Source organism: Pongo pygmaeus, chromosome 5, assembly GCF_028885625.2.
Source record: "Pongo pygmaeus isolate AG05252 chromosome 5, NHGRI_mPonPyg2-v2.0_pri, whole genome shotgun sequence".
NCBI classification, from domain to species: domain Eukaryota; kingdom Metazoa; phylum Chordata; class Mammalia; order Primates; family Hominidae; genus Pongo; species Pongo pygmaeus.
This window is the reverse complement of record NC_072378.2, coordinates 36,894,104-36,921,439: the sequence shown is the minus strand read 5'-3', so window position 1 is coordinate 36,921,439 and position 27,336 is coordinate 36,894,104. Positions and strand designations below refer to the sequence as shown.

Here is a 27,336-nt window from a genome sequence, read left to right as displayed (position 1 = left end):
AATGTTCTGGAGGGACACATTGCAGGACCTTGATAAATAAACAGTTTTGATGATATGAGACAATTGATAATGAAGAGATAATATATGATGGAGGTTTGAAATAATAAGTATTGGGCTAGTACATTTTGAGACCAAGTTGTAATACAAATTTTCATTTTTTTTTTATTTTGTGTCTTGTCTAGGTACCTTTAAAATATCTGTTATTCCTAGCATTGCTATGCAACTCTTGCCCTGTTCCATCATAGAGAACACTAGTTTATAGTTGAAACAAAGGACTTACTGCAAGGGGATATGTGTCCAAAGCCCAGAGATAGAGGAAAGAATAAAATTCATTTGGGAATTGTTTCCTGTATAAACATAAAATATGATAACTTTGAGCAGTTTCATAGAAACAATATAGCAGCTTCTACAGATTGGTTTAAAAATAATTAAACCCCCTGAATCTAGTGTCCATCACACAGTGCTGCAGAATGCCACCTGATGGTCTCCTGTTAATACCACTGTTAGATCATAAGCACTCAATAGGGCAAGTGCACCTGCTCTATTCCTTCAGTCTGTGTTTTGCCTTCAATGGCAGCCTTGGTTGTGACCTTCTCTAGGAGCAGCAGCTCTCTTTGTATTCTCTCTGTATGTGATCCTAGGTACCTAGTAGGTATTGACAGTTGTCTACTTATTCATTAAAAAACAATGTTTTAGATAATTCATAGCAGTTTGAAATTACATCTGAAGAAACCGGCATTTCCTTTTAAAACCATAAACACCTAATTTAATAGATAATAATGGTAAGCTTTTTTCTTCCCAAATCAAACAAAGTCTTTCATACATTTTACTGAGAATTTCTATGTTCTGCAGCTCCTCTTAGATTTTCTCATCTATGTTTTCATAACTGGAGAAATTCCTCATTTGGTCTTATCTAATACTAAGTAGAGATATGTGATTATTATTAGTGATCCAGTGTCAGTTTTATTTAAGCCTCAAGAATGAGTAAGTCCAGACCTCCTGATGTTCTTCACTGACCAGATATCAGTCAAACCAGAGTGTAGAATTGAAGTAATTTGTTGAGATTTTAAAGAATCTATGTAGTGTTAATTTTAGGGTATTTCTGGCTGGGTACAGGAGCTCACACCTGTAATCCCAGCACTTTGGGAGGCTGAGGTGGGTGGATCACTTGAGGTCAGGGGCTCAAGACCAGCCTGTGCAACATGATGAAACCCTGTGTCTACTAAAAGTACAAAAATTAGCCACACATGGTGGCATATGCCGGTAATCCCAGCTACTCGAGAGGTTGAGGCACAAGAATCACCTGAACCCAGGAAGCAGAGGTTGCAGTGAGCCGAGATCGTGCCCTGCTCTCCAGCCTGGGTGACAGAGCTAGACTCTTGTCTCCAAAAAAAAAAAAAAAAAAAAAAAAAAAGAAAAGAAAAAAAGGTAAAAGACCGGATGTGGTGGCTCACGCCTGTAATCCCTGTACTTTTTGAGAGGCCAAGGTGGGTGGACCACTTGAGGTCAGGAGTTCGATACCAGACTGGCCAACATGGTGAAACCCCATCTCTACTAAAAATACAAAAATTAGCTGGGCGGGGTGGTGGGCACCTGTAATCCCAGCTATTCGGGAGGCTGAGGCAGGAGAATCACTTGTATGCGGGAGGCAGAGGTTGCAGTGAGCTGAGATAGTACCACTGCACTTCAGCCTGGGTGACAGAGTAAGATTCTTGTCTCAAAAAAAAAAAAAAAGTATTTATTAGACATTTTCTGAATTTTAATCATGGAGATATAATCACAGCCCTTTCCCCTCCCCCTCCCCTCCCCTCTTCTCTTCCTGACAGAATCTCGCTCTGTCGCCCCTCTTCTCTTCTCTTTTCTTTCTGACAGAATCTCGCTCTGTCACCCAGGCTGGAGTGCAGTGACACGATCTCAGCTCACTGCAACCTCTGCCTCCTAGGTTCCAGAGATTTTCCTGCCTCAGCCTCCTGAGTAGCTGGGATTACAGGCACATGCCACCGCGCCCGGCTAATTTTTGTATTTTTAGTAGAGATGGGGTTTCACCATGTTGGCCAGGCTGGTCTCCAACTCCTGGCCTCAGGCAGTGTGCCAGCCTCAACCTCCCATAGTGCTGGGATTACAGGTGTGAGCCACCATGCTTGGCCCTATTTCTGTTAAATACACTGTTTTTCCTGGTTTTCAGTGTCTCACCAAAATACTATCTGTTTTCAATTAGGGTGGAATAGCCCTATTCTCTCATCCCTGCTACCTCCAAATCAGGCTATGCCAAGAGGGGACCCTAAATTAGATTAGAAAAGGGGGCTAATTGTAAGTAGTAGTCATGAATGTGTCTGCACATTGCTATACATTCTGACTTTTTAAAATTTAGCAGCATACATTTAGAAAGTAGCTGTGTACAAAGCACTATTCTTAGTGGACATAGGGAATTCAGATATAGTCCCTGCCTTCAGAAGGACTTACCACTCTCTCATATAGGAAATGAACACACAAGCAACTAAATGGAACACATGGAAGCCATCACTGGGGTGAGGCTGGATATGGCCTCTAAGTGTGAAAGTGGCTTGGTCTCTCTACCAGGGTTCTGGTTTTGAACATTGGAATTGAAAGGAAGAGTGGCTCCACCAAAGGCTGGAGTGTTAGTTAACCTGGCACTGCTACCAGAGAACATGCCTGTGTGGAGAGTCCTGCTATTCTTTTTCATTATGAACGATTTTAAACATAGCTGGAATAATAGAGTGACCCCATTTCAATATATTCATCCCTCACATTTAATAATTTTAGGGCTTTGGTACATTTTCTTCATCTATTCCATTTTGTTTTTTCTTGCTATTGTGTTTTAAGGTAAATTCCAAACATCTGTCATTTTAATCCTACATACTCTCAAGTATGCATTTCCAAAAATATGGCCATTTTCTCGCATAATGCAAATGCCACCATGAATCTAACCAAGTTAACAGTAATTCCTTTGATATCGTCTCACAGAGGATGTCATTTTTAAGTCTCATTTCAGGCTGTCCTTGCTGTTTTTGGTGTCCTCAAGGTCTTTGTGGACCTGGTCCTAATCGTTATCATGGATAGGCTTTTTTTTTCTGGGTACTTTCTCTAATGAAATAATCTGTGTTCAAGGAGTTAACTTCACTCTCAGGCAGGTATTCTGCAACCAATTTAATTACACTTCAGTAAAGCTGTGGAAAACCTCTTAGTTTGTATTTAGATTTAAAATATAATCAGAAGGAGCCAGTTTTGTGACACAGTGGATAGTGCATTGGACTTGTAGCCCATTCTGATGTAGTCATTCAAAAACATATAGTCAGGACGTATGATGGTGTTTAGTACTCAAGGCACAAAAAGAGCTGACCACAGCTGTGTTCTTAGAGCTTTTGCCTAGCATGTTATTCTTTGACTTTTCTTATTATTCTCTGCTTCAACTACCTAACCACTTGAAATGGAATTAATTTACACTCCTGAAACTACTAAGAGTACAGCCTTTCCTCTCCAATACATGTGCACACATAGATGTACATGTATCCCAAAATATTCTGGGAACTGGGAGAACTGTTTGTGTTCCTCTCTCTGTGTTTCCTGTCTTGATTAGTGGCATCATATCCCTCTAGACAGGAAATTCTAAGGCTTTTCTCTTGACTCCTATTGCCAGTTGGTCATATTTGCAATAGCTCTATTCACTTCATTCTAGTTTTCCTGCCCTAGTTCCAGATCTTTACTGTACATCTGAATCATTACAATAACTCTCAACTAGCCTCTGATCTTTCTCAGTTGCTTTCCCTGCCAGTCCATCAGATCCTCATTACTGCTGGTTACCATTCTAAAATAGAAATCTTATCACATCACTCCTTTGCACACAAGCCTCTTTTAGCACTCAGTTGTCTACAGAATGAGATCCAGCCTTCTTGGTGTGGCATTTGAAGTGCTGTGTGCGTCAGCCACAATGGACTACATGCTATTTCTGCAGCATACTATACACTCTTTTTTTTTTTTTTTTTTTGAGACGGATTCTCGCTCTTTTGCCCAGGCTAGAGTGCAGTGGCGCAATCTCGGCTCACTGCAAACTCCGCCTCCTGGGTTCACAACATTCTCCTGCCTCAGCCTCCCGAGTAGCTGGGACTACAGGCACCCGCCACTACGCACAGCTAATTTTTTTTTTTTTTTTTTTTTTTTTGTATTTTTAGTAGAGATGGGGTTTCTCCGTGTTAGCCAGGATGGTCTCGATCTCCTGACCTCGTGATCTGCCTGCCTCAGCCTCCCAAAGTGCTGGGATTACAGGCGTGAGCCACCGCACCCGGCCAGCATACTGTACAGTCTTATCCTTCTTTGCTCTGTTTGTACGTATTGCCTGTTTATCTGGAATGCTGATGAGTGGTGGAGGAGAGATTCTAGCCCATGTGCTTTCGTTTATTGTGCTGAATAAATGAAGGTTCTGTGGAATTGGTTGTAAGGAAGTTTTACTTGCTTCTTTTAGTTTTATGAGACTATAGATCAAAAACATTACTGCATGTACTTTCTAAAGTTCAGTATTCCAAAAGTTTGATGTCTGAAGGTTTTTTTTTTTCTTTGAGACAGAGTCTCACTCCGACATCTGAGCTGGAGTGCAGTGGTGTGCTCTCACCTCACTGCAACCTCTGCCTCCCAGGTTCAAGTGATTCTTGTGCCTCAGCCCCTCCCAAGTAACTGGAATTACAGGCATCTGTCACTATGCCTGGGAAATTTTTATATACATACGTGTGTGTGTGTATACTAATATATATACATATATTACATATGTGTGTATATATATGTGTGTGTATATATATGTATATAGATATGTATACATATGTGTATATATACGTGTGTGTATATATACGCATATACATATGTATACATGTGTATATACATATAAAAAATATATATATATTTTTGAGATGGAGTCTTGCTCTGTCACCCAGGCTGGCATGCAGTGGTGTGATCTTGACTCACTGCAACCTCTGCCTCCCGGATTCAGGCAATTCTTCTGCTTCAGCCTCCCAAGTAGCTGGGACTACAGGCACTCGCCACCACGCCTAGCTGATTTTTGTATTTTTAGTAGAGACGGGGTTTTACCATGTTGGCCAGGCTGGTCTCAAACTCCTGACCTTATTTATGATCCACCCTCCTCAGCCTCCCAAAGTGCTGGGATTACAGGCGTGAGCCACCACGCCCGGCCTTTTTGGTTTTTTTTGAGACAGGGTCTCACTCTGTCACCCAGGCTGGAGTGCAGTGGTGTGATCTCTGCTCACTGCAGCCTCCACTTCCCGGGTTCAAGTGATTCTCCTGTCTCAGCCTCCCAAGTAGCTGAGATTACAGGGGCATGCCACCATGCCTGGCTAATTTTTGCATTTTTAGTACAGACCGGGTTTCACCATGTTGGCCAGTCTGGTCTTGAACTCCTGACATCAAGTGATCCACCTGCCTCGGCCTCCCAAAGTGTTGGGGTTACAGGCGTGAGCCACTGCACCTGGCCTAATTTTTATATTTTTAGTAGAGATGGGGTTTCACCATGTCGGCCAGGCTGGTCTTGGACTCCTGACCTCAAGTGACCCGTCTGCCTCACCTCCCAAAGTGCTGGGATCACAGGCGTGAGCCACCACACCCAGCCTGATGTATGGAGTTTTGATAGTGGTGCCAGTCACCTTTTTGATCACTTTTTCCCCTTAAATTTCCAAATTCTGCTTTTAACTTTGTTGTTTGTTACCCTTTGCTCATGGCAGGGAGGAGGAGGAAGATGCAGAAATAAAGGAAGTAGACTTCAGTCAGAGAGAGGGAAAGAAACAGCATGATATAAGAGTTTATCAAATACCAGCTGTTTTGTGGTTTGGTAAGGAGGAAATAACTGAAAAAAAAAAATAAAAAAAACCCACCCAAAACCAAGAGAGGACATTTTTTTGAAACAAGAGTCTTTGTTGCATTAACATCTTAGACAGTCTTTTAAAAAATGTAGACCTAAGGGCGGGGCATGGTGGCTCACACCTGTAATCGCAACACTTTGGAAGGTCAGGCTGGAGTTTGAGACCAGCCTGGGCAATATAGCGAGACCTCATTTCTACAAAAAATTTAAAAATTAGCCAGGTATGGTGGCACGCGCCTGTAGTCCTAGCTACTTGGGAGGCTGAGGTGGGATTGCTTGAGCCTGTGAGGTGGAGATTTCAGTGAGCTGAGATTGCGCCACTGCATTCTAGCCCCACTGCATTCTAGCCCGGGTGACGGAACAAAACTTTGTCTCCTCTCCTCGCAACCTGCCCCCCTCCCCCCGCCAAAAAAAAGTAGGCCTAACAAAGGATGGAAATCTTTTTACTTGTCTTAGTAACTTAATTTTTTTTGTTTTAATGAGACATTTTGAGATTTACCTGTTTGTGTCATTTTTAAAAATCTATTACAGTATTAAGTTACAGAATTTTCAGAAAGTTATCATTCAGATGTGATTTCATATGTCTTTTTTTGTTTTAGACAAAAGAAGTTAGAAAAGGTGATGGAAGAAGAAGGCCTAAAAGATGAGGAGGTAATTAATATTCGCAATGTCTTCTTAAAACCCAGCATGGCAGGTTGTATCTTGTCCAGCGAGTTGTTAGCCTTGGTACACATGAGAAGGGTTTTGGCTCAGTAACAGAGGAACTTGAGGGGTAGTGTGCTTCCGGATTTGGGTGTTAATGCAGAGGGACAGATTAATTATTAAGTACCTAGGAGAGGAAGACTTCTCTAGATGCAGTTATAGTAAACTAGATTTAGAATTCCAAGAGAAAGAAGGGATGAAATCAAATTAAAATTTAAAAGAGCAAGTTGTAGCATTTTTATAGAATTCACTGAAAAGTCTCCATAGGAGTAGGGCAAATTTTTGAAATATTTATTTATTTTACTTTTTCTGGGATACATACATGTGCTGGACGTGCAGGTTTATTACATAGGTATATATGTGCCATAGTGGTTTGCTGCACCTATCAACCTGTCATCTAGGTTTTAAGCTCCGCATGCATGAGGTATTTGTCCTAGTGCTCTCCCTCCCCTTTCCCCCCATGCCCCGACAGGCCCCGGTGTGTCATGTTCGTGAAATCTTTATTAAGGCAAAATATCCATCTGAAATCAGCCCTTCCACCCTGTGCCCGCAGATATAGTAGGAGAAAATAGAGTTAACAAGGGACTGTGGAAGGAACTGAAATGGCAGTGGAAATGCCTTCAAAAATAGGATTGGCTTGCAGAACCCAGGACAGTGGTGAAAAATACCCAATACTTGTAGAAATAGCAGAAAGTTAGAGCATACAATGTGTAACTAACCCAGAGGGAAAGATAAGAACACATTTTTAATTTATATTAAACAGGATAAAGGAAAATATTGTTGATTATTTATCCCTCCCTTCACCAAAAATGTTAGGATAGTGGATTGCTGAAGTAGGTTAGTCAGAGTTCCCAGAGGAGGCACCCATCTGTTGAGTGTGGCTTGGATGTTGTGTCTAAATGCCAGGAAAGGGAGAAGTGACCTCTTAAGGATCCTTCTGGGGTGCTTTCATGTGTGAAAAGATTATCCTTAGTCCACTTGGACCTGTTTTCCAGCTGGGTACGTCACAAACATGACTTGTTACAGAGTTTCAGAATTTCAGTTCCTTCCCCTCTCCTCCCTTCCTTATTTAAATATTAGAAACGACTCCGGAGATCAGCACATGCTCGGAAGGAAACAGAGTTTCTTCGTTTGAAGAGAACAAGACTTGGACTGGAAGATTTTGAGTCCTTAAAAGTAATAGGCAGAGGAGCATTTGGTGAGGTAAAAATCATGGCTACTTGTCAAGTACAAAAATATTGCAAAACTTCAAAGCTTCTAACATACCATTAAGTCATGATTGTTGATATAACTGAAATATATGGAATTACATGAGTCAGGCATGCCAGCCCCACATCCTAATTGCTTTGTGTGTCTGCTTTTTCTTTTTCTTTTCTCCATGGTCCCAGATCTCTGTTCTCTGTTTTGCCAGAGATGGTATTGGTGTTGAAATATTGACTTGGGAGAGTTGAAAGGTAGAAGGAAATCAATATTTATTATTTATAGGCTGCTTTTTTCCCATAATCAGAACAGTAACCCATTTTATAGATGATGAAATTAAGACTCCAAAGGTATATATAATGTCTCCTGTTATCACACAGCCATTGAGTACTGGGACCAAAAGTTGGGCCCTATTTCCTGAACTCAAAGCGCTTGCTTTTCCCAGTACTGCACTGCCTCTCGAGAAGGAAACTGATAGTGTATCTCCACCCTTTATTTCTCCCCACCAGATTGATACGGCTCTAAAAAGATGACCCTAGAAGGGAGAATTTACAGAAAGGAGTTATATAGGTAGCGGTAGAGAGTTGAAAGCATTTGCGACTTTGTCCCCGCAATTCTTGGAAACGATCCTTCTTGGGCACAAGAGCAATCTGTTGGGGAGAGTTTGAAAGAGCCCATGCAAGGTCATTCCTATTAATGAAAAATGCCCAAAGTGGATGACCTACTGACGCAATAATTGCAAGTATAAAAGGAGCAGTATATTATTAAAACCTGGTACCCCGGGGCCAGGCGTGGTGGCTCACTCCTGTAATCTCAGCACTTTGGGAGGCCAAGGCGGGCGGATCACAAGGTCAGGAGTTCGAGACCAGCCTGACCAACATGGTGAAACCCTGTCTCTACTAAAAACAGAAAAATTAGCCGGGTGTGGTGGCACGTGCCTGTAATCCCAGCTACTCAGGAGGCTGAGGCAGGAGAATTGCTTGAACCCAGGAGGCAGAGGTTGCAGTGAGCCGAGATGGCACCATTGCACTCCAGCCTGGGTGACAGAGCAAGACTCCATCTCAAACAAAACAAAACAAAAACAGAAAACCTGGTACCCCGGGGAAATGTGAATAATATTCAGAGGCACAGGTGATAGATTGATCCCTCAGTGTTCAGAATTCCTGTTGGCTTCTTGAAAGAGGGAAAAGTATAGTACCACCTCTGAAGGAACTTTCTGTTTGGCAGGGAAGTGTTGTGGTACTCAATTAGGAAAAACATGAAGAAAGGTTCAGGGAGAAGAAAACCTACTTATTTTGGAAGAAGAGGGGAGGACATGCAGGAACTTGCAGTGAAATTTTTCTTTTGGTTGTAAATTTTCTTCATAAAATTATCTATTTTCTTTAAAAACATTGGAAAACATAGAAGGAAAACTGCATAAAACACAATTTCCCTAATTACACATTTTGAATTTTCTTCTTCTTTTTTTTTTTGAGACAGAGTCTTGCTCTGTTGCCCAGGCTGGAGTGCAATGGCTTGATCTCGGCTCACTGCAACCTCCGCCTCTCGGGTTCAAGTGATTCTACTGCCTCAGCCTCCCGAATAACTGGGACTACAGGCACCTGCCACCACACCCAGCTAATTTTTGTATTTTTAGTAGAGACGGGGTTTCACCAGGTTGGCCAGGCTGGTCTCGAACTCCTGGACCTCAGGTGATCCACCTGCTTCGACCTTCCAAAGTGCTGAGATTACGGGTGTGAGCCACTGCGCCTGGCCTGAATTTTTTGTTTTTCTTTCCAGACGTTTCTCCTATGCATGAAGTTTTACTTTGTTATTATTATTGTGATTAAGTGACAAGGTTTCGCTGTGTTGCCCAGGCTGGAGTGCAGTAGCTGTTTACAGGCACGATCTCACTACTGATCAGCATGGGAGTTTTGACCTGCTCCATTTCTGAACTGGGCCTGTTTGCCCTTCCTTAGGCAACCTGGTGGGCACCCCCTCCGCCACCCTGCTCCTGGGAGGTCACCATATTAGGCTGAACTTAGTTCAGACACCTGATCAGCATAATGTACCATAGCTCATAACTCCTGAGCTCAAGCGATCCTCCTACCTCAACCTCCCAAATAGCTGGGACTACAAGTATACACCACCATGCACAGCTACTTTAGTTTTAATTAAACATCATTGTAATCATTTACTTAGATTTTCTGAGCTGACTGGATGACATATGTCAGAGGTGTAATGAGTCCTTAAATTTGAAATTGAAGGTTTTAAATTAGATTGGTTTGTTCAACTAAGGAACCAAAGCTGTTCAGATGTAGAGGTATTTGAGGATGTTTCCAGCATCGACTTTACTGTGTGTAATGTATTCATTTTGGAACATTGAAAAACATTTTCTTCTGCTTTGTTATTACTAGTTGCTCATGTTAAAATTGTAATACTTTTTCAGTTAATTATTGCATCCTATAACACATGAAAGCATTAGCTTGGTAGTACGAGTTTTTGACTTGGCATTTCTTTTATAACTTTTTAGGTACGGCTTGTTCAGAAGAAAGATACGGGACATGTGTATGCAATGAAAATACTGCGTAAAGCAGATATGCTTGAAAAAGAGCAGGTAAAGCAAGTTGTAGCAGTGCTTTTAGCTTATTAATTTTTGTCTCCTAAAACTTTTCTTTTTGTTTAATTGACATATATATTTTTATTACAGTTTTCTTTAGCTCTGTCATGTATGACTATATATATAATACTACCTTTTCCCCCTACAAAGAAGCAGTTCATATTTAAAATCACAAATAATGCCTATAGGTTATATGCAATCTTTTAAAAATTGAAAATCTGTTCCAAAAGTAGCTCTTACTTGTGTCTTCCAATTGATCACAAGATGTCCTTATTGTGAGAGCCTTTTTTTTTTTTTGAGGTAAAAAAAAAAAAAGTGTGGTAGTGTGTTTCTTACCAAATGCTGAGAAATAGAAATTGTATATATATCTCATAACTAAGGACTAGGAATTAGAATTTGGAATTTATAATCTAAAATGTGTCTTTATATGCTTCATTCTGTTTACCTAAACCAAAGTTGAGTCTTCTAGGTAGCTCATCGGTACCTGAAAAAGACCAGCCTTCTAATTTCTGAATGAATTTGAAAAATATAATGCAAATGGCAGAACAATGCAAATTCTCCTTTAATGATAAAGGGTACTTTTAAAACCAAAACCTGGTTTGCAAATCGATGTATAAAGTGCCTTATGCGAAATAAATAAGGTTTTAAATATTGGAAAGTATATTTTAAAAAGCAAGAATAGACTTTCTATAAATCTAGTTTAATGTAGCTGATTGCTTACGAAAAGATTGCAGTGGGTGATGACTGCAAATGTCCTGTAAAAGATTTGATGTTATAGGAACATGGAGACCCTGTGACAAGGAGAACTCCTAATTTAGGGCCAAAGAGGGAGGATGGAGATTGGCCCCACATCCAATCCTTTCTACCTCTTGAGAGGAGATATAATCACTGGTCTTCCCTGTCTTCATTTAAATGCCACCCCAAATTTTGGAATTTTTATTTTCTCTCGAATTTTCATGTGTTACCGAGAAGCTTTAGACTCCCAGGAATTTCAGTTGAGAGTATCAAATACCCGGGCGGTAAGTCTTGAGACACTATAGTTTATGCTAACACCAACCTTTTTCAAAATTCATAGTAGGCCGGCCTACTTACATACTATCTACAAATTAGTCTGTGGTATGGGTGTGTAGGCACTGAAAAAGTTTCAGTTAATCTTGAGAAGGAAAATACAAAGCTTTTGCATTAATTAGTATGTTTGCATCTCATGAGTAAGTTTTGTTTTTGCAAGATATGTTTCCTACAGTTTTAACCAAGGCTTAAGACCTCTTTTTATTAAATATTAGCAGTCAGAGTAATACTGCAAAACAAAGTACATATGATTTTCAGTTAGTAATTTTATGTATACCAGGTGTCCCACATGGTTTCTAACAGAGGATGATCCAGACATAATGTGTAAAAAGCCTTTTCTCAAATATTGTGCCTTCAAAATGAGTTTCTAAAACTTTTCTAAATGAAAGTAAAGGAACTGTCTGTTAGAATTAACATTTTAAATGATGCATTAACTTATGGATTAAATGGTACATTAACTTAAATTGTTTAGCTCACCTTAGCTGAGAACTCAACTCCTCAACTTAACAGATCTCATTATGAGCCAGTTAAAGTCTCTGGCCACAGACTCTACCTGGCTCAGCCATCTTGAAGAAGCATGCATTGGGTTTGTGCTAGATAAAAGATGGAAGTAGACCAGTGCAAATTCATCACCATTTTGGGGTAGGGCTGACAAAGTAGAGGTACAGAGGCAAAATTGTTTTTTTGTTTGCTTTTACTAAATAAACTGGGTAGGAATTAAAGCTACCCACTGAGAGTTCAGGTTATTTTTCTGCTCCACGTGGTGGAAATTTTTGCTACCTGGAAAAATTTAAAGGGTAAGACATGACATCTAACTAGCTTCTGATGTTTCTCTTCCAGTGCAAAAGGAAAACCTTCAGTTGTGATGCCAGTATACAGTTATTGATGGGACAAAAAACTGGCTTTTATTTCTGCTTTCTTAGGGCATAGGATAGCAACTAGCACCCCCCAGCTTATTAAATATTTATGGAATAGGGGAAAGAGAACCTTTTTGTATAAATTGCGCCTCAGACTCTTCCCTCCCTTAATCTATATTCAACCAACTCCACTTTCAAACCATGAGGTTTCTAGCTACTGTTTCAGTCTCGAGAGAAGGGCAAGGTGTGCTCATGGTAGCTTTCCCCTTGACAAACAGGAAATGTTATGGTCACCGTTGTGTCCTCCAGGGTGAGTGACAAGTGGTAATTGTAGTGCCTCCCCTTTTCTCTGGCTCCCTGCAGTAGGTAGGGAGCTTAATGGGAGCCAGGGGAGACAGGCAGATGAAGGCTGCCTTCTACTGTATTAATGTCTTGTAGTGACTGGGTCCTAGCCATGGCTGTGGGGCAGCAAGCAACATTACTGTTTCCCAAAAGCTTTGCTTCTGTATTAAGGTCAAGTAAAGGCAGATGCTTTACTTGGTTTCATTGTGTTTCATAGCACTGTTTCTTTTCACCCTTATTGTCCATTTTTTCCCACCCCAATACCATAAGTACAGATGTAAAGATGTCGGTTTTCTGTACAGTTGCAGCTTTTAAAAAAATTCCCCAAAGAACGATTTTAGTAGATACTGAAAACTCAAATACATAAAGTCAAATGCCTCTGGGCCTCCAAGAGTTAGCATGGAAGCCTGAAGCAAGTTAGGTATAAGACCAGAGGAGAGGGTGGGATCTGTGTTGAAATGGAAGAGTAATGGAAGAGTGCCTTGTCTCCCTAAAGACATGTCAATAAAACAAACAAGCATCGTATCAAACATTATATTAAACCAAACAACAGCCATGGACTAAATTTGCCAACAGCCATGGACTAAATTTGCCAATTTGTGAACCTTGGTACATGTTTTACTTCAGAACATGTTGTAAAAAGTCAAGACCTGTAGCATATGTTAAGACCAAAACCACTATTCAGGGATTGGACTGAGTCTTAATAAATTTAGATCTGAATCAACCCAATTTAGACCTTGTGACACTTAAAAAAGAGGGGAGGGGCCAGGCATGGTGGCACACACCTATAATGCTAGCTCCTTAGGAGGCTGAGGTAGGAGGATCACTTTAGACCAGGAGTTTGAGGCTTCAGTGAGATATGATCACGCCGCTGCACTCTAGCCAGAGTGACAGAGCGAGACCCCATCTCGTTTTAAGAAAAGTGTGGGGGGGGGGGATTTGATAATATGCAGTGATGTTTGATTACTGTTTTGCATTTAAAGTAAATAAGGTAAATTTGATAGTAAAGCATTGCTTTAACAAAATAATTCTGGTTCTCTGAAACTTTCTACAACTTGGTCCTTTATAGGTATTTCAGTAAAAGTATAAAACTGGAAATGTCATTAATTTGAATCTACAACTTTTCATAGGTGTTCTTGTATTTCAATTCAGTAAGGATTGATTGAGGACATAGCAGTGAACTAAATGCTGTGGTATCGTAGCATTATAGAATTGTCAGTGAGCTTACTGTTGTTGCAGATACTAGTGCAGATCCGAGGAAGAACTTGCAAGAGAGTCTCACTTTGGGGACTTATTTTTATCATAAAAGATTATTAGACAAAACTCTATGCAAAAGAGTAGTAATTTTAACTAATGAGAGATTCAGTTTATAGCAGTGTTAAAGTTGCTGTTTGCATTAAAGCCATTCATTTTGCCATTTTTTAAAGCCTTTCATCACTCAAGTTTTCATCACTGAATACCTTCAAGTCAAATGTTGTCAATTTTGAGTTAGTAGGTTTGCCTAAGCAGAAATTGGATCTTTTGTATCATCACGATTAAATACTCAAAACAGTATTTAAACACAGTATTTAAATTGTTTAAGCAAATATACAATCTAATAAAGCAGAGCAAGCTTTGTCATTAATCAAATGCATATACCTCCAGGTTGGCCACATTCGTGCGGAGCGTGACATTCTAGTGGAGGCAGACAGTTTGTGGGTTGTGAAAATGTTCTATAGTTTTCAGGATAAGCTAAACCTCTACCTAATCATGGAGTTCCTGCCTGGAGGTAATTACTTGACGATGAAAGGTCATTTTTTCTTTTTGTTCTGTGGTTTCTTTCTCTCACATCACAATTAACCCTCCTTTCTACTTTTAAATGTGCTCACAAAGTTGCTTTCTATATCCTTTTTTAGGTCTATAAAGGAAGTCAGTAACCTGTGTTGTGCTGGGGTGCCTTTCTACAATCTTAGTGCCATAAAAGTAACCTTTTCATTCATTTACATGATTTCAGATGGACATTTCTTTCTTTTCTTCTTTTTAAAATATATAGGAATAAACTAGGGTGCTCTGCCTGCTCTCCTGTCAATGGGAATCATATGTGATCAATAACCCAAGTGACAACATTGAAGCTGTAACATTCTTTGCTCCAAATTTTTGTTTCTTTTTGTATAACATATTAATAAGGAGTGAATTTTTTGTTACCTATATTAGTAGCCAGAAAAAATTTCTCATTTCTGAAATTTTAAGTTTTATGTAACTCAGCATGAGCGTCTCCTAAGACAGCTCCGAAGTAAACCCAGAACAGAACATGCCATCTGTTCTGAGGAAAGCAGTCTGTTTCCCAGTGAGCAGAAGAACTCTGAGCAAACTCTGGTGGGGGAAAAAAAAAAAAAAAGAGAACTTTTTCCTTTTTGGTTCCTATAATTGTGGCATAATATTTTGATTTTGTGACAACCCTTAGATTTAGGGTAATCAATACTTTTTAATAAAGAAACACATTTAATAAAAAATAAACAGTTGATTAATGTTAGAAAAGAGTCTGGTAGAATGAGGAGAAACTTTTTTAACATTTATATGCTAGTTCTTAAGAGTAAGAGCCAACTTGGTTACCAGCTCCTAACGTGTCCTCAAGCCTCAACCTGTACCATCTTCCGTAGCTTCTCATGTCTCCTGGACCCTGTCCTTTGCACTTGGTGGAGCTGGCCTGCAGAGCCATAGAGCATCTGGCCTGAGCTCTCCAGTCATCTGGGCAAACTTGCACAGGCGAGGCCCCATTGACTGCTCTCCTGAGCCACAGAACTAAGGCCATATAGCTACCTTACTGAGGTAGCAGCCCAAGTGCACTGTCTCCATGTGTCTGGTGGGCCTCCAGATTGAAGGGCTGCCAGGAGTGATTAGGAAATCATATTTTTTAAGTATTGGACTGAAAATGAAAAAGAGCACTTTAATAAATGGTTTAATTTTTGCCTGAGGGAAAAATAGCTACTTTTCTCCAATAATACAAAACATAATGTTCTAAATGAAATGAAATTGAAAAAGCAGCATGATGCTCTGTTAAAATCAGAGGTTTCTTTCTCTTTTCCTTGTTTTCTAACATAAGTGACTTTATGTGAGGTCTAAACTGAATCTTTACTGTTTCTCTTAGTTTTAAACTCCTTATACATATTTTCTTTGCATTTCTCACTGTTGAGTTAGGACCTGAATCTTTTTCTGCCATTTTATGTTGCTGGTATTAGACAGAAATGATGAAATTTTGACTTTGCAGAAAACTAACGAGGTTACCTTTTAACTGCTAGAATACTGATACTGTGTTTTAAAAGTTACATAAAGGGTACTGGTGTCCATTTAAATACTTATAATAACGCACTAGAGAAAAAAAGCACTGACCTTGAGAGGTGTTCATTGTACTCTTCCAGGAGGCAGTTATTGCACATTCTAGTGTATAGCATTTTCAGTTCATTTTTAGCTTTTGTTGACTAATGCTTTGCTACCCAAGTCCGTCCTTTTTATTTGTTTGTGTTCTGTGAATAGAAGTTGGAAAGCTTGTTTTCAGCCTGCCCAAGTGTTTACATTTTTATTTGGCATTTCAGCCTCTCTATAACAATGGCAATACAATCTATGTGGAAGTGCCATTTAGTTACAGATGCAGAAAAGCTTGCAGATATTTGTTCAGGCAAAGTGAAAAGTAAAGTAGCTTTTTACCCCGAGTCCAAAAAATTATCCTAAGCAAATATAGTTGTTTTTTAAAGTGTGGGAGAAATTTTCTTTTTCTCTCAAAAGTAAAATAGAAATCACAGCTTAGTCGTCAACCTTAGCTAGCTTAGGTTTGAAAATCCCATTTCTTCCCATGTTGGCAATGTGGGTCTATCTCTGGCACACAGAAGAGGTCTGTTTAGCTGCCTTATTTTGGCAGATAGGGAAGACATATCTGAAAATTGGTACTCACTCGTACGTTGTTTGTGTGTGTGTGTGTGTGTGTGTGTGTGTGTGTGTGTGTGTGTGGTGGCTTTGTATCTTCTTGTTTCCAGGGGATATGATGACCTTGTTGATGAAAAAAGACACCCTGACAGAAGAGGAGACTCAGTTTTATATAGCAGAAACAGTATTAGCCATAGACTCTATTCACCAACTTGGATTCATCCACAGAGACATCAAACCAGACAACCTTCTTTTGGACAGCAAGGTATGGGGGGGCATTGGCATGAACTATGCACATTTACTGATCTGAGCAGCCTCTGCTTGAACACCTGCACCCCTGTGGTCATCCCAGTGGGCGAGCTGTGACCTGCCTTGTCATGATTTTCTTTTTTTTTTTAAACAGGTAAGTTTGCTGTCACTTCCTTTCTCTGAAAGGCTATGGTTCTATAATTTGGTTGAACATTTCTCTTAAATATAAAGGAAACTCTTGAAAATAAGAGCAAAATTGATGTAGAGGGCAATTTTGTAATAAAGCCAAAGATAGTCATCTTCTCTTAGCATATAATTAACTGTGTTACTAATACATCACCTATCTAGAGCCCTTCTGTTGGGAAAGCTCATCAGTTAATGAGGAACCCAGCCAAGAAGCAGGAAATGCAGTAACAACAAGAACCTGTAACAAAGTCCAGGTTCCAAATCATGCTCTCTGCTTAAAGAAGAGTCCTGCCCAGCCTCTTTTTTTTTTTTTTTTTTTGAGATGAAGTCTCGCCCTGTTGCCCAGGCTGGAGTGCAGTGGCGCGATCTTAGCTCACTGCAACCTCCACCTCCTGAGTTCAAGCGATTCTCATTGCCTCAGCCTCCCAAGTAGTTGGGATTACAGGCGCACACCACCACGCCCCTGCCCAGCCTCTTAAATGGCCTGTTTATATTTATTTTTAGACATGCAGATAAGCTTAGTTGCTTAGTTCCTAAACTTACAGCAAATTAGAAGATAATCCCTGTGCTGCCAACTAACTTGCTAGATAACCCTTGGCAAATCTCTTTACCACCTGGATCTCATTGTTCTTATCCATAAAGTGAAAATACTGATCTAGGAAACCCCTAAAATCCCGTTCACCTCTAAAACTCTAGAATGTTGTTTTCTGTTAAGCAGAGTTGTTGTCTTGACTGAATTTTTCTTGTAAGGTGAAAAGTAAATTTATTTTCTAGGGTATTTTTCTTCTTTGCTGTCTTTTGATAACTTTCTTGCTTTGCTGTCCTTGAAAAACCTGAAGTTTTTTTTTTTTCTTTGAGACGGTCTCATTCTGTCATCCAGGTTGAAGTGCAGTGGCACAGTTATAGCTCACTGCAATCTAATTCTTGGGTTCAAGGGATCCTCTTGCCTCAGCCTCCTGAGTAGTTGGGACTATAGGTGCATGCCACTGTACCTTTTTTTTTTTTTTTTTTTTTTTTTTTTGAGACGGAGTCTCGCTCTTTTGCCCAGGCTGGAGTGCACTAGTGTAATCTCGGCTCACCGCAAGCTCCGCCTCCCTGGTTCACACCATTCTTCTGCCTCAGCCTCTCGAGTAGCTGGGACTACAGGCGCCCACCACCACACTCGGCTAATTTTTTGTATTTTTAGTAGAGACGGGGTTTCATGGTGTTAGCCATGATGGTCTCGATCTCCTGACCTTGTGATCTGCCTGCCTTGGCCTCCCAAAGTGCTGGGATTATAGGCGTGAGCCACTGAGCCTGGCCTTTTTTTTTTTTTTTTTTTTTTTTTTTTAATTTTTAGTAGAGATGAGGTCTCGCTTTGCTGCCTAGGTTGGTCTCAAACTCCCTGGTTTAAGTGATCCTCCCACCTCAGCCTCTCAAAGTCCTGGGATTACAAGTGTGAGCCACCACCTGCTTTTTTCTTCATTATAATGCACAGAAGTGGAGTAGAATAGTAGACACCAAAGGCTAGGGAGTGTAGCAGAGAGGGGGATATGGGAAGAGGTTGGTTAAAAAAAAGGCCGGGACCGGGCATGGTGGCTTATGCCTGTAATCATCCCAGCACTTTGGGAGGCCGAGGCAGGCGGATCACGAGGTCAAGAGATCGAGACCATCCTGGCCAACATGGTGAAACCCCGTCTCTACTAAAAATACAAAAATTAGCTGGGTGTGGTGGAGTGTGCCTGTAGTCCCATCTACTTGAGAGGCTGAGGCAGGAGAATCACTTGAACCCGGGAGGTGGAGGTTGCAGTGAGCTGAGATCACGCCACTGTGCTCTAGCCTGGTGACAGAGCGAGACTCCTTCTCAAAAAAAAAAAAAAAGAGGCCGGACACAGTGGCTCACACCTGTAATCCCAGCACTTTGGGAGGCCAAGGTGGGTGGATCACGAGGTCAGGAGCTCAAAACCAGCCTGGCCAACATGATAAAACCTTGTCTCTACTAAAAATACAAAAATTAGCTGGGTGCAGTGGTGGGCACCAGTAATCCCAGCTACCTGGGAGGTGGAGGCAGGAGAATCACTTGAACCCAGGAGGCGGAGGTTGCAGTGAGCTGAGATCGTACCACTGCACTTTAGCCTGGGAGACAGAGAAAGACTCCGTCTAAAAAATAATAATAATAATAATGCATAAACATGGTAGAAAATTTGAACAATACAGACAGTATTAAAGAAGAAAAATTACGCTGGCCGGGCGCGGCAGCCCACGTCTGTAATCCCAGCACTTTGGGAGGCCAAGGCAGGTGGATTACCTGAGGTCAAGAGTTGGAGACCAGCTTGGACAACATGGTGAAACCCCGTTTCTACTAAAAATAAAAAATTAGCTGGATGTGGTGGCACGTGCCTGTAATCCCAGCTACTCGGGAGGCTGAGGCAGGAGAATCAGCTTGAACCCGGGAGGCGGAGGTTGCAGTGAGCCAAGATTGTGCCACTGCACTCCAGCCTGGCCAACAGAGCAAGACTCCATCCCAAAAAAAAAAAAGAAAAATTACCTATAATCTCATCACTGAAAGATAACCATTTTGTTGTAATCACTTTGATGCCTTTCTGTTTGTGTCAATCATTTATATAAAGTTGGCATCCTAAAAGTAAATAGCTTTGTATTCTGTGTAAACATTAAAATATTAATGCTAGATATTTTCCTATGTCATTAATATCAGATATGTGTTTAATAAGGCACTGGCCCTACCTTGTGTGATTCAAAGTTCAGATGCCCTGGTTGGTGCCCCAGGTACCTTAGTGCTGGCTTCTTTGTCCCCTGTAGTCTATGTTCAGATCCAGCAACCATATTAAAGAACTTGAGGATTCGGTCTAACTGAAGAGGCATGGGGGAATCCTGTTAGATGCAGGTTTGCCCTTTATATTATGCTAGCTCACACTTGTAGCAAAATGTTCTCATAAGCAGGTTGATTTGTGTTCAACCACATAGATTATAGTCCTAAAAACATAGGAGTTTTGAGTTCCTGTTGCATACTCAGAATAGCTATAGAATTCCCTGAAAGGCTAGGCTTGAATAGCATTTGCTCCAGGAACTGCTTTTAAAAAGTTTTACTTTCTTTCTTTCTTGCTTTTTTGTTTGTTTGTTTTTGAGGTGGAGTCTCACTCTGTCACCCAGGCTGGAGTGCAGTGACATGATCTTGGCTCACTGTGACTTCTGCCTCCCAGTTTCAAGCAATTCTCCTGCCTCAGCCTCCCAAGTAGCTGGGATTACAGGCGTGCACCACCATGTCCAGCTAAGTTTTGTATTTTTAGTAGAGATGGGGTTTCACCCTGTTGGCCAGACTGGTCTTGAACTCCTGACCTCAGGTGATCCACCCGCCTCGGCCTCCCAAAGTGTTGGGATTACAGGTGTGAGCCACTGTGCCCAGCCAAAAACAGTTTTACTTAGTCCTTTCTTAGAGTTGTCCAGGTAAGATATGTAATCATGAGAACTATAAACTTCCTTGGCTTGTAGAATAAGTTACTTGCAAATCTGCAAAAAAAAGATACTGAGGCCAGGCGCGGTGGCTCATGCCTGTAATCCCAGCTCTTTGGGAGGCCGAGGCGGGTGGATCATGAGGTCAGGAGTTCAAGACCAGCCTGGCCAAGGTGGTAAAACCCTGTCTCTACTAAAAATACAAAAAAATTAGCCGGACGTGGTGGCAGGCACCTGTAATCCCAGCTACTCAGGGGGCTGAGGCAGAGAATTTCTTGAACCCGGGAGGCAAAGAATTTCTTGAACCCGGGAGGCAGAGGTTGCAGTGAGCCAAGATGGCGCCACTGCACTTCAGCCTGGGTGACAGAGCGAGACTCTGTCTCAGAAAGAAAAAGAAGAAGAAAAAAAGATACTGAGTTTAATAGGCTCAAAGCTGTCCCTGTTTGGCAGTTTACCTTGCTGTGTACATACGTACATACACACATCCAAACCTAATTGGATTTCTTTTAAAACAAAACATAATAAAATTTGACCCATCTGAGCAGGGCTCCTATAGCCTTGTATCTTGGAAAATTTGTGTGTTTAAGCCTGATGATGTCCTTGAGAAAGGTGGTATTCTGGAAAGACCACAGACATTGAAGTCATTTGGGCTCAAATTTTGGCCACACCACTTCTGATTGTGTAACCCTGAGCAAGGTAGATCTCTGAGCATCAGGATTCCCTCTTACATTTTTGATTTCAACTCTCCATCTACTTAAAAGTTTGCCACCCTAAGAATACCTACTTTTTCTTTAGGGCTAGGTATGTGCCAGGTACTGTGTTAGGAGTCTTACATGCATTAATGCCCATTCCTGCCAGAAAGATATCTGTACTCTCATTTTCCAGATGAGATAAGGTGGCAGGGTAAAGTAATCCTGGTCTGGGAGGAAAAGCATGGGCTGATTTCTGGTTTTGGTTCTGCCATTTTAACGGCAAGCCATTTAACAGCTCTAAGTCTGTGATGTGTGGTTTAGGAGTTTTAAATGAGACAACACAAAGCATTGATCAAGGTGCCTGACTCATAGAAGGTGTGTGTTTTCCTTTATGAAAATTATAAAGTTAGAGATTTACGATTGGAATACAGTATGGTCGTGATGGCAGCAGTGGCCTGTTTGGAGCCTCTGCTGGGAAGATGCCAGCTGCAGTGGGGGAGGTGCAGTCAGGGCTGTGTGCTCCATGGAGCTGGCAGGAGCTGGGAACAAGCGGGAGCCCTGCCCTCCCAGGCACAGTTGCAGCTGCCCAACCACAGCTGCAGACCTGGGCATCCCGGAAGCCCATGAGCTTGGAAGTACCTGCTCCTGCTGCCTGACCTCTCTTTGCTCCTGGTGTCCACTCCAATTTCAGAGCAAAGTTGAGGCCGAGCCTGGGTTCTACTGAGACCTGGCCCAGGTGTGCGCACACTTGGGGCGGTGCTGACACACCAGCCCCCTGCAGCCTCAGCCCCCTCCGGACTTTGGGTGCCAAGAAGCATGAGAGGGAGGCCAAGCAGGGGAGGGGAGGGCAGCTGGATGCAGGTCTGTAGATGCCCCTTTGCACCAACAGCCTGGGCGCTGTGGACAAAATGATTAATGGCTGTAAGAGGCAGACAGGCTCCTGGGTGGAAAGGGGTGGGTCCCTGGCGAAGCCCCACCTTCAAGCCAGGGATGGCCTGAAGCCTGAGGGCCAAGCTGTCAGTTCGGGCTGGAGTCTGTGGCCCAGGGTAAGAACTTGCGGTGGTTTTTCCGGGCCTGCCCGTGGCCACCCATGGACCAATCAGCATGTACTTTCTCCCTTTTGAAACCCATGCAAACCCTGGACTCACACTCTGGCATATGTCAGACGACCTGCTGCAGAAAGGAGCTGTCTACTCCGGGTCTCCTAAGGGCTACAGACTTGATGGGTGCCAGGTCCAACCTGCAGACTGCAACCGAGCGATGGATGAAAAAAATGCACTCTGACACAGATATCCAGTGAAAGAGTGGGCTAGGGTAGCGGGCTGCCTACAGAAAGAGTTGTAGCAGCCTCAGCCCTGACTCCGACACAGATACCCAGTGAAAGAGCGGGCTAGGGGAGCGTGCTGCCTACAGAAAGAGTTGTAGCAGCCTCGGCCCTGACAAGCTGGTGCTGCAGGCAACTATTTAGTACAGATTTAATGACAAAGGCCTTGAGTCATTGTGGGTAATTAATATGGTCATCGCTCCCCCACCCCCACCTCATCTCCGGAGAGAGCAGTCCTGCGCGTCGGTTATTAAAGTCCAGGTTCCGAGGCCTAAGTAAACTAACTTATCTAGATCAGTTTCTTTACATCCCCTTGTTATCTAACCTAAGCTTTCAGGCACCAGATAAGAGAATCTGGCTGCTTTCGGCCAAATCCTTTTCTGAAGCTTTTGTAAAACTTCCCAGCCTTCTAAGAAGGTTTGCTTCTTTCTACAATTTTTCCCACCACCCTTACCGAACCCCTACAGATGGGATGACCTGCCTGCGTCTGGGAGGTACCCACTCTGGGTCTTTTCTTCACTGAGGGCTGCACAGATGTCAGGATGACCTGCCTGCGGAAAGGGGCAACCCACTTTGGGTCTCCTGAGAGCTGTACTGTTGCTCAGTAAAGCTCCTCTTCACCTTGTTCACCCTCCAGTTGTCCGTATACCTCATTCTTCCTGAATTCAGGACAAGAACCTGGGACCCGTCAAATGGTGGGGCTGAAAGAGCGGTAACACAAACAGGGCTGAAATATGTCTCCCTTGCTCGCCGTGTTGCAGGCAACAAGAAGGAGAGAAGAGCTGCGGCCCTTCCCGGAGCCCAGACTTAGGGGCTTCCTGAGCCAGTGCTGTGACACCCCCTTAGGGCTCTGTGGTTTCTGTCATCTCCAAGCTTCCAGGTGCCACTGCATTCCCCTCGTCCAGATGCAGGTGCCCACAGCAGAAGCCGCTTGCAGTGCATCTCATCCAGCTGCAGGCTTGCATGCAGCCAGCACCTATGCCGGCACCTGGAGCTACCTGCTCTGCCCGGCTGTGTGCAGTGGCCACCAGTGTGCCTGGCTGTGTGCGGTGGCTGGACCCCGCACTCACTCACACACGCCTTGCCACTCTGTGCTTGTCTTGCTCTTGGGAGGCTTGGGATCCGGGCTGGTAGCACAAGCCTGCCAGGCTGAGTGGGCGGAATGAGCCCAGCGGACCTGAGCAAAACTCGGGTAAAGGCACCAATGACCACAGAGACTTCTGGCTAGAAGCCCAAGGATCTCATGGCAATAGCATTTATCAAGGACTATCCAATAATATTTATTCCCTTTGTCTTTGAAAGAGTTTACTCCTGGAATTTATTCCAATGGAATAAGAGGAGGAAAAGCTATATGAACAATTTTGAAAAGATTTACTCTTCATTTAACAACCATTTATTAAGGTCATCCTGAATCATGCCTGGTTAGGTCTGGGAATACAGACTCTGTCAGAGGGCACCTGATAATCCATGTTACATGAGACCTAAGAATTGAAAATGGAATGCACATCCAGTATTAGGGGGATGATAAGGTGAACAATGAAGTGCCAAGTAAATTGAATATTATGTAGACTTTTAAAGTGGTAATTTTGGCAAGGTGTGGTGGCACATGCCTATAATCTCAGAACTTTGGGAGGCTGGGATGGGAGGATCACTTGACCTCAGGAGTTTGAGACCAGCCTGGAAAACAGGGAAACCCTGTATCTCCAAAAAATAAAAAAAAATTAGTCGGACGTGGTGGCACGCACCTGAGGTCCCAGCTACTCAGGAAGCTGAGTTGGGAGGATCACTTGAACCTGGGAGGTCGAGGCTGCAGTGAGCTGTGATCACGCCACTGTACTCCAGTTTGGGTGACACAGCAAGACCGTGTCTCAAAAAAAAAGAAAAAAAAAAATTCTGAAGACTATATAGAAACAGAGAGGAATATTTGAGTATAAGAAGTAGTAAAATTGTCTCTAGATGCTATGGAGGGGTCAGCTATGTTTAAAAATCAGTATTTGGATAAAACCAAAGATGATATGCAGAAATGAAAATAGTTTTATTAGTATAATAGGATTTGGGATTAAAAAAATTTATCTGCAATTACATGATTTTTCCTATAATAAAAGAAGGAGCAGTGTACTTTGGCCGTAGAGCTATAATGGATGCTGGAAGGAGCAGAAGGTAATGTTCTGTTCTACCTCCAAGAATACTCATCCGTCTATCACCTTGTTTCTTCCCCATAGGGCCATGTGAAACTTTCTGACTTTGGTCTTTGCACAGGACTGAAAAAAGCACATAGGACAGAATTTTATAGAAATCTGAACCACAGCCTCCCCAGTGATTTCAGTAAGTGGTAACAATTATGTTAGCCTTTTCGTTCTAACTGGGCCTGAAAGAGCTGTTTCCCTTGTAAACAAATTAGGAAGATAGGAGATTCTCACACTTTGAGTATGTAGAGAATTAAAAATACCTTCCCAGGTTTGCCTGTGATTTGTGTTGTCTGGTGAGGCAAGATGAATGAGTGGGTACCAAGTGTGTGAAGGCAGAGGTTGAAAGGGGTCTTTAGAGGTCTACTGGGAAGGTCACTGGGGATAAGTATGGGACAAGCAGGCAGAAGTAGTAGAGGAAAAACTCCTGGAACAGTTCTGGGCTAGATTTATCCTGGGTACTTCTTTTCTTCATGACAGAAAGAAGTTTATCTTTATGACAGTCACTTCCATTTGAGCACTATGAAGTCATTGACAACTATGTAGTAAAATTTCAGTTAATCCTAGAAAAGCTTATGTCAAATCATGTATCATAAATTCAGATGTCCCTGATCATATAAGTTACTACTACTTGGAAAATTGATGGTAATTTTGAGAAATTGTGACTGTTTTAGGTCCACATTAGGACCTCAATTCTAGTTGAGACTGAATTCCCTGTAATTCTGATTAAGTCCTGTATCCTCTGCCACTTGATCCACATGGGAGTGCCTTTTACAACTCTGTGTGAGTCGTTTAAGTTAATGCTTTACAGCCTCTGTTTTGGATTTACTGTAAACGTAGTAGGATATGTATCATCTGGAGCTTTTGATGTATGAGTAGAAGAAAAGCAAGACTTTAGGGTCTCATATGACTTGAAAGAGCCTACTAAAAAAAGTAGTAAACATCTTGATCTGAACTTTGACTGCAGCTTGTATTCTTTACTTTCAGCTTTCCAGAACATGAATTCCAAAAGGAAAGCAGAAACCTGGAAAAGAAATAGACGTCAGCTAGTAAGTAGTATCTGTGGCTTCTGAAATGCTACAAACCAAGTATGAATAAGTTCAAAAGATTTGCACATAAGTTTGCATTTGACAAATATTTGCAACATATCCCTTGCTTTTAAGATTACCTAAAGAGAGTGCTGTCGTTAGGTTGGTAGGACCGAAAGGAATCTTTTGAAGGAGGACAGGTAATATTAGGTTGTTTTGATTGTGACATTTTCCGTGGGTGACCTCATTGTGACCTTATAGCTTGGTAACAATACCTTTCCTTCCTGCCCCACCTTTTCTCCATTTTCATAGTAGTAAAGGGGTTATATTTAAGCTGGAGATCTGTCAGAACTAAGTACAAATACCTACCTAGAGTTTTCAGGCATCAGTTCTCAAACTTTTTAAAATTTTGATCCACTCGGGCAAGGGCAAGTCAAGACTCCTCAATTCATTTGCCTCACACTTTCTGACTTTGTGATGTAAAAAAGAACTTACTTATAAAAATTGGAGAGAAATATAAGGGGAATGCTTATTACTTTATATGCATTTGACTTTGTGCCTATATAAAATTATGTCCTACAGGCTGAAAAATAAGAAACATTGTGTTTACCTTGATAGTATGTTGGAAGTACAAATTTACCAGTGAAATATTGCTGTCTAGGCAGAATTTATTTTTTACCAATAGCTGATAAATTGGTTCATGTTTGAAGTTCAGTGTACATGTTCCAGTGTCCAGTTACTGGAAAGTTATTGGCCAGATAATAGAAATGTGTATCACTACATTCTTAAGCTTTGCAAGAAACCCATAGCAAATGAAATTGATGATGGTAAAGCCAAACTAACATTTGGTCATTAGAAAGCAGAGTAGCAGCAATGGGAAACTGACTAACTTGGAATGATGGTCATGCAAATGTATCGTCTAGAAATGGTAGCACTTCTGTTTGTCCACATATATGGTAGTAACTTGGCAAGTTTACCAAATACTGTGTTTCATTCAGAATTCCTAGTAAAATACTGATTTACATTTCTCTAGAGTACCTTTAATAACACTCTTAGTAGGTCACTAATAGGTGGATGTCAGTTACATGTGAAAATGGAAGCCTATGGGATGGTTTAAGGAAGAGTCAAAGGAAAGGTTTGCATTCGTTTTGATTTATTTGAAGCCCACCTATCAGTGGGGCCTCAGACAATATTTACTTGGGAAATCTTCAGTTTAGTACAGTTAGTTACAAAACAGTCTCCCTTCCTTGGGAACTCTGCTACTCTTTAAACTTCTGAATTCTGTATGTGGTTGAAAAATGGTTTATGTATCTTGTTGAGGATTAGAGAGTGTCAGGAACAAATTTGGTCAGATGCTTCTATTATGTCTCTCCACAGAGGAGTAGTTTTTAACCTTGGTTGCACAACAAAATCACTTGGGGAACTTCAGAACATGTTGATGTCCAGGTTCCACCCACAGAAATTATGATTCAGTTGGTCTGGGATATAGCCTGGGTATCTGGTTTTTAAAAGACTGAGTGATTCTACTGTGCAGTGAATGTGGAGAACCTCCACTGAAGAGGTGATGTCTTAAATAATAGCTCCTGCATTGTTGGGAAACTAATATTTATCTATTTTTTGGAAACAGAAGGTAAGGAATTTGTGATTTCTTTTCTTTCTTTATTTTCTTTTC

General features: G+C 41.7%; 1 protein-coding gene across 3 annotated transcripts in view; it reads left to right on the top strand.

Moving 5' to 3' along the window:
* The window catches only part of STK38 (serine/threonine kinase 38), a 53,766-nt gene that overhangs the window by 15,363 nt on the left and 11,067 nt on the right, over positions 1–27,336 (top strand). For all 3 annotated transcript variants that reach the window (XM_054490432.2, XM_054490433.2, XM_063666168.1), the window contains exons 3-9: positions 6,481–6,532; positions 7,664–7,786; positions 10,296–10,379; positions 14,294–14,417; positions 16,660–16,814; positions 24,673–24,775; positions 25,624–25,685. In XM_054490432.2, coding sequence (XP_054346407.1) covers positions 6,481–6,532; positions 7,664–7,786; positions 10,296–10,379; positions 14,294–14,417; positions 16,660–16,814; positions 24,673–24,775; positions 25,624–25,685 — 703 coding nt within the window. The remainder of the gene's footprint in view (positions 1–6,480; positions 6,533–7,663; positions 7,787–10,295; positions 10,380–14,293; positions 14,418–16,659; positions 16,815–24,672; positions 24,776–25,623; positions 25,686–27,336) is intronic.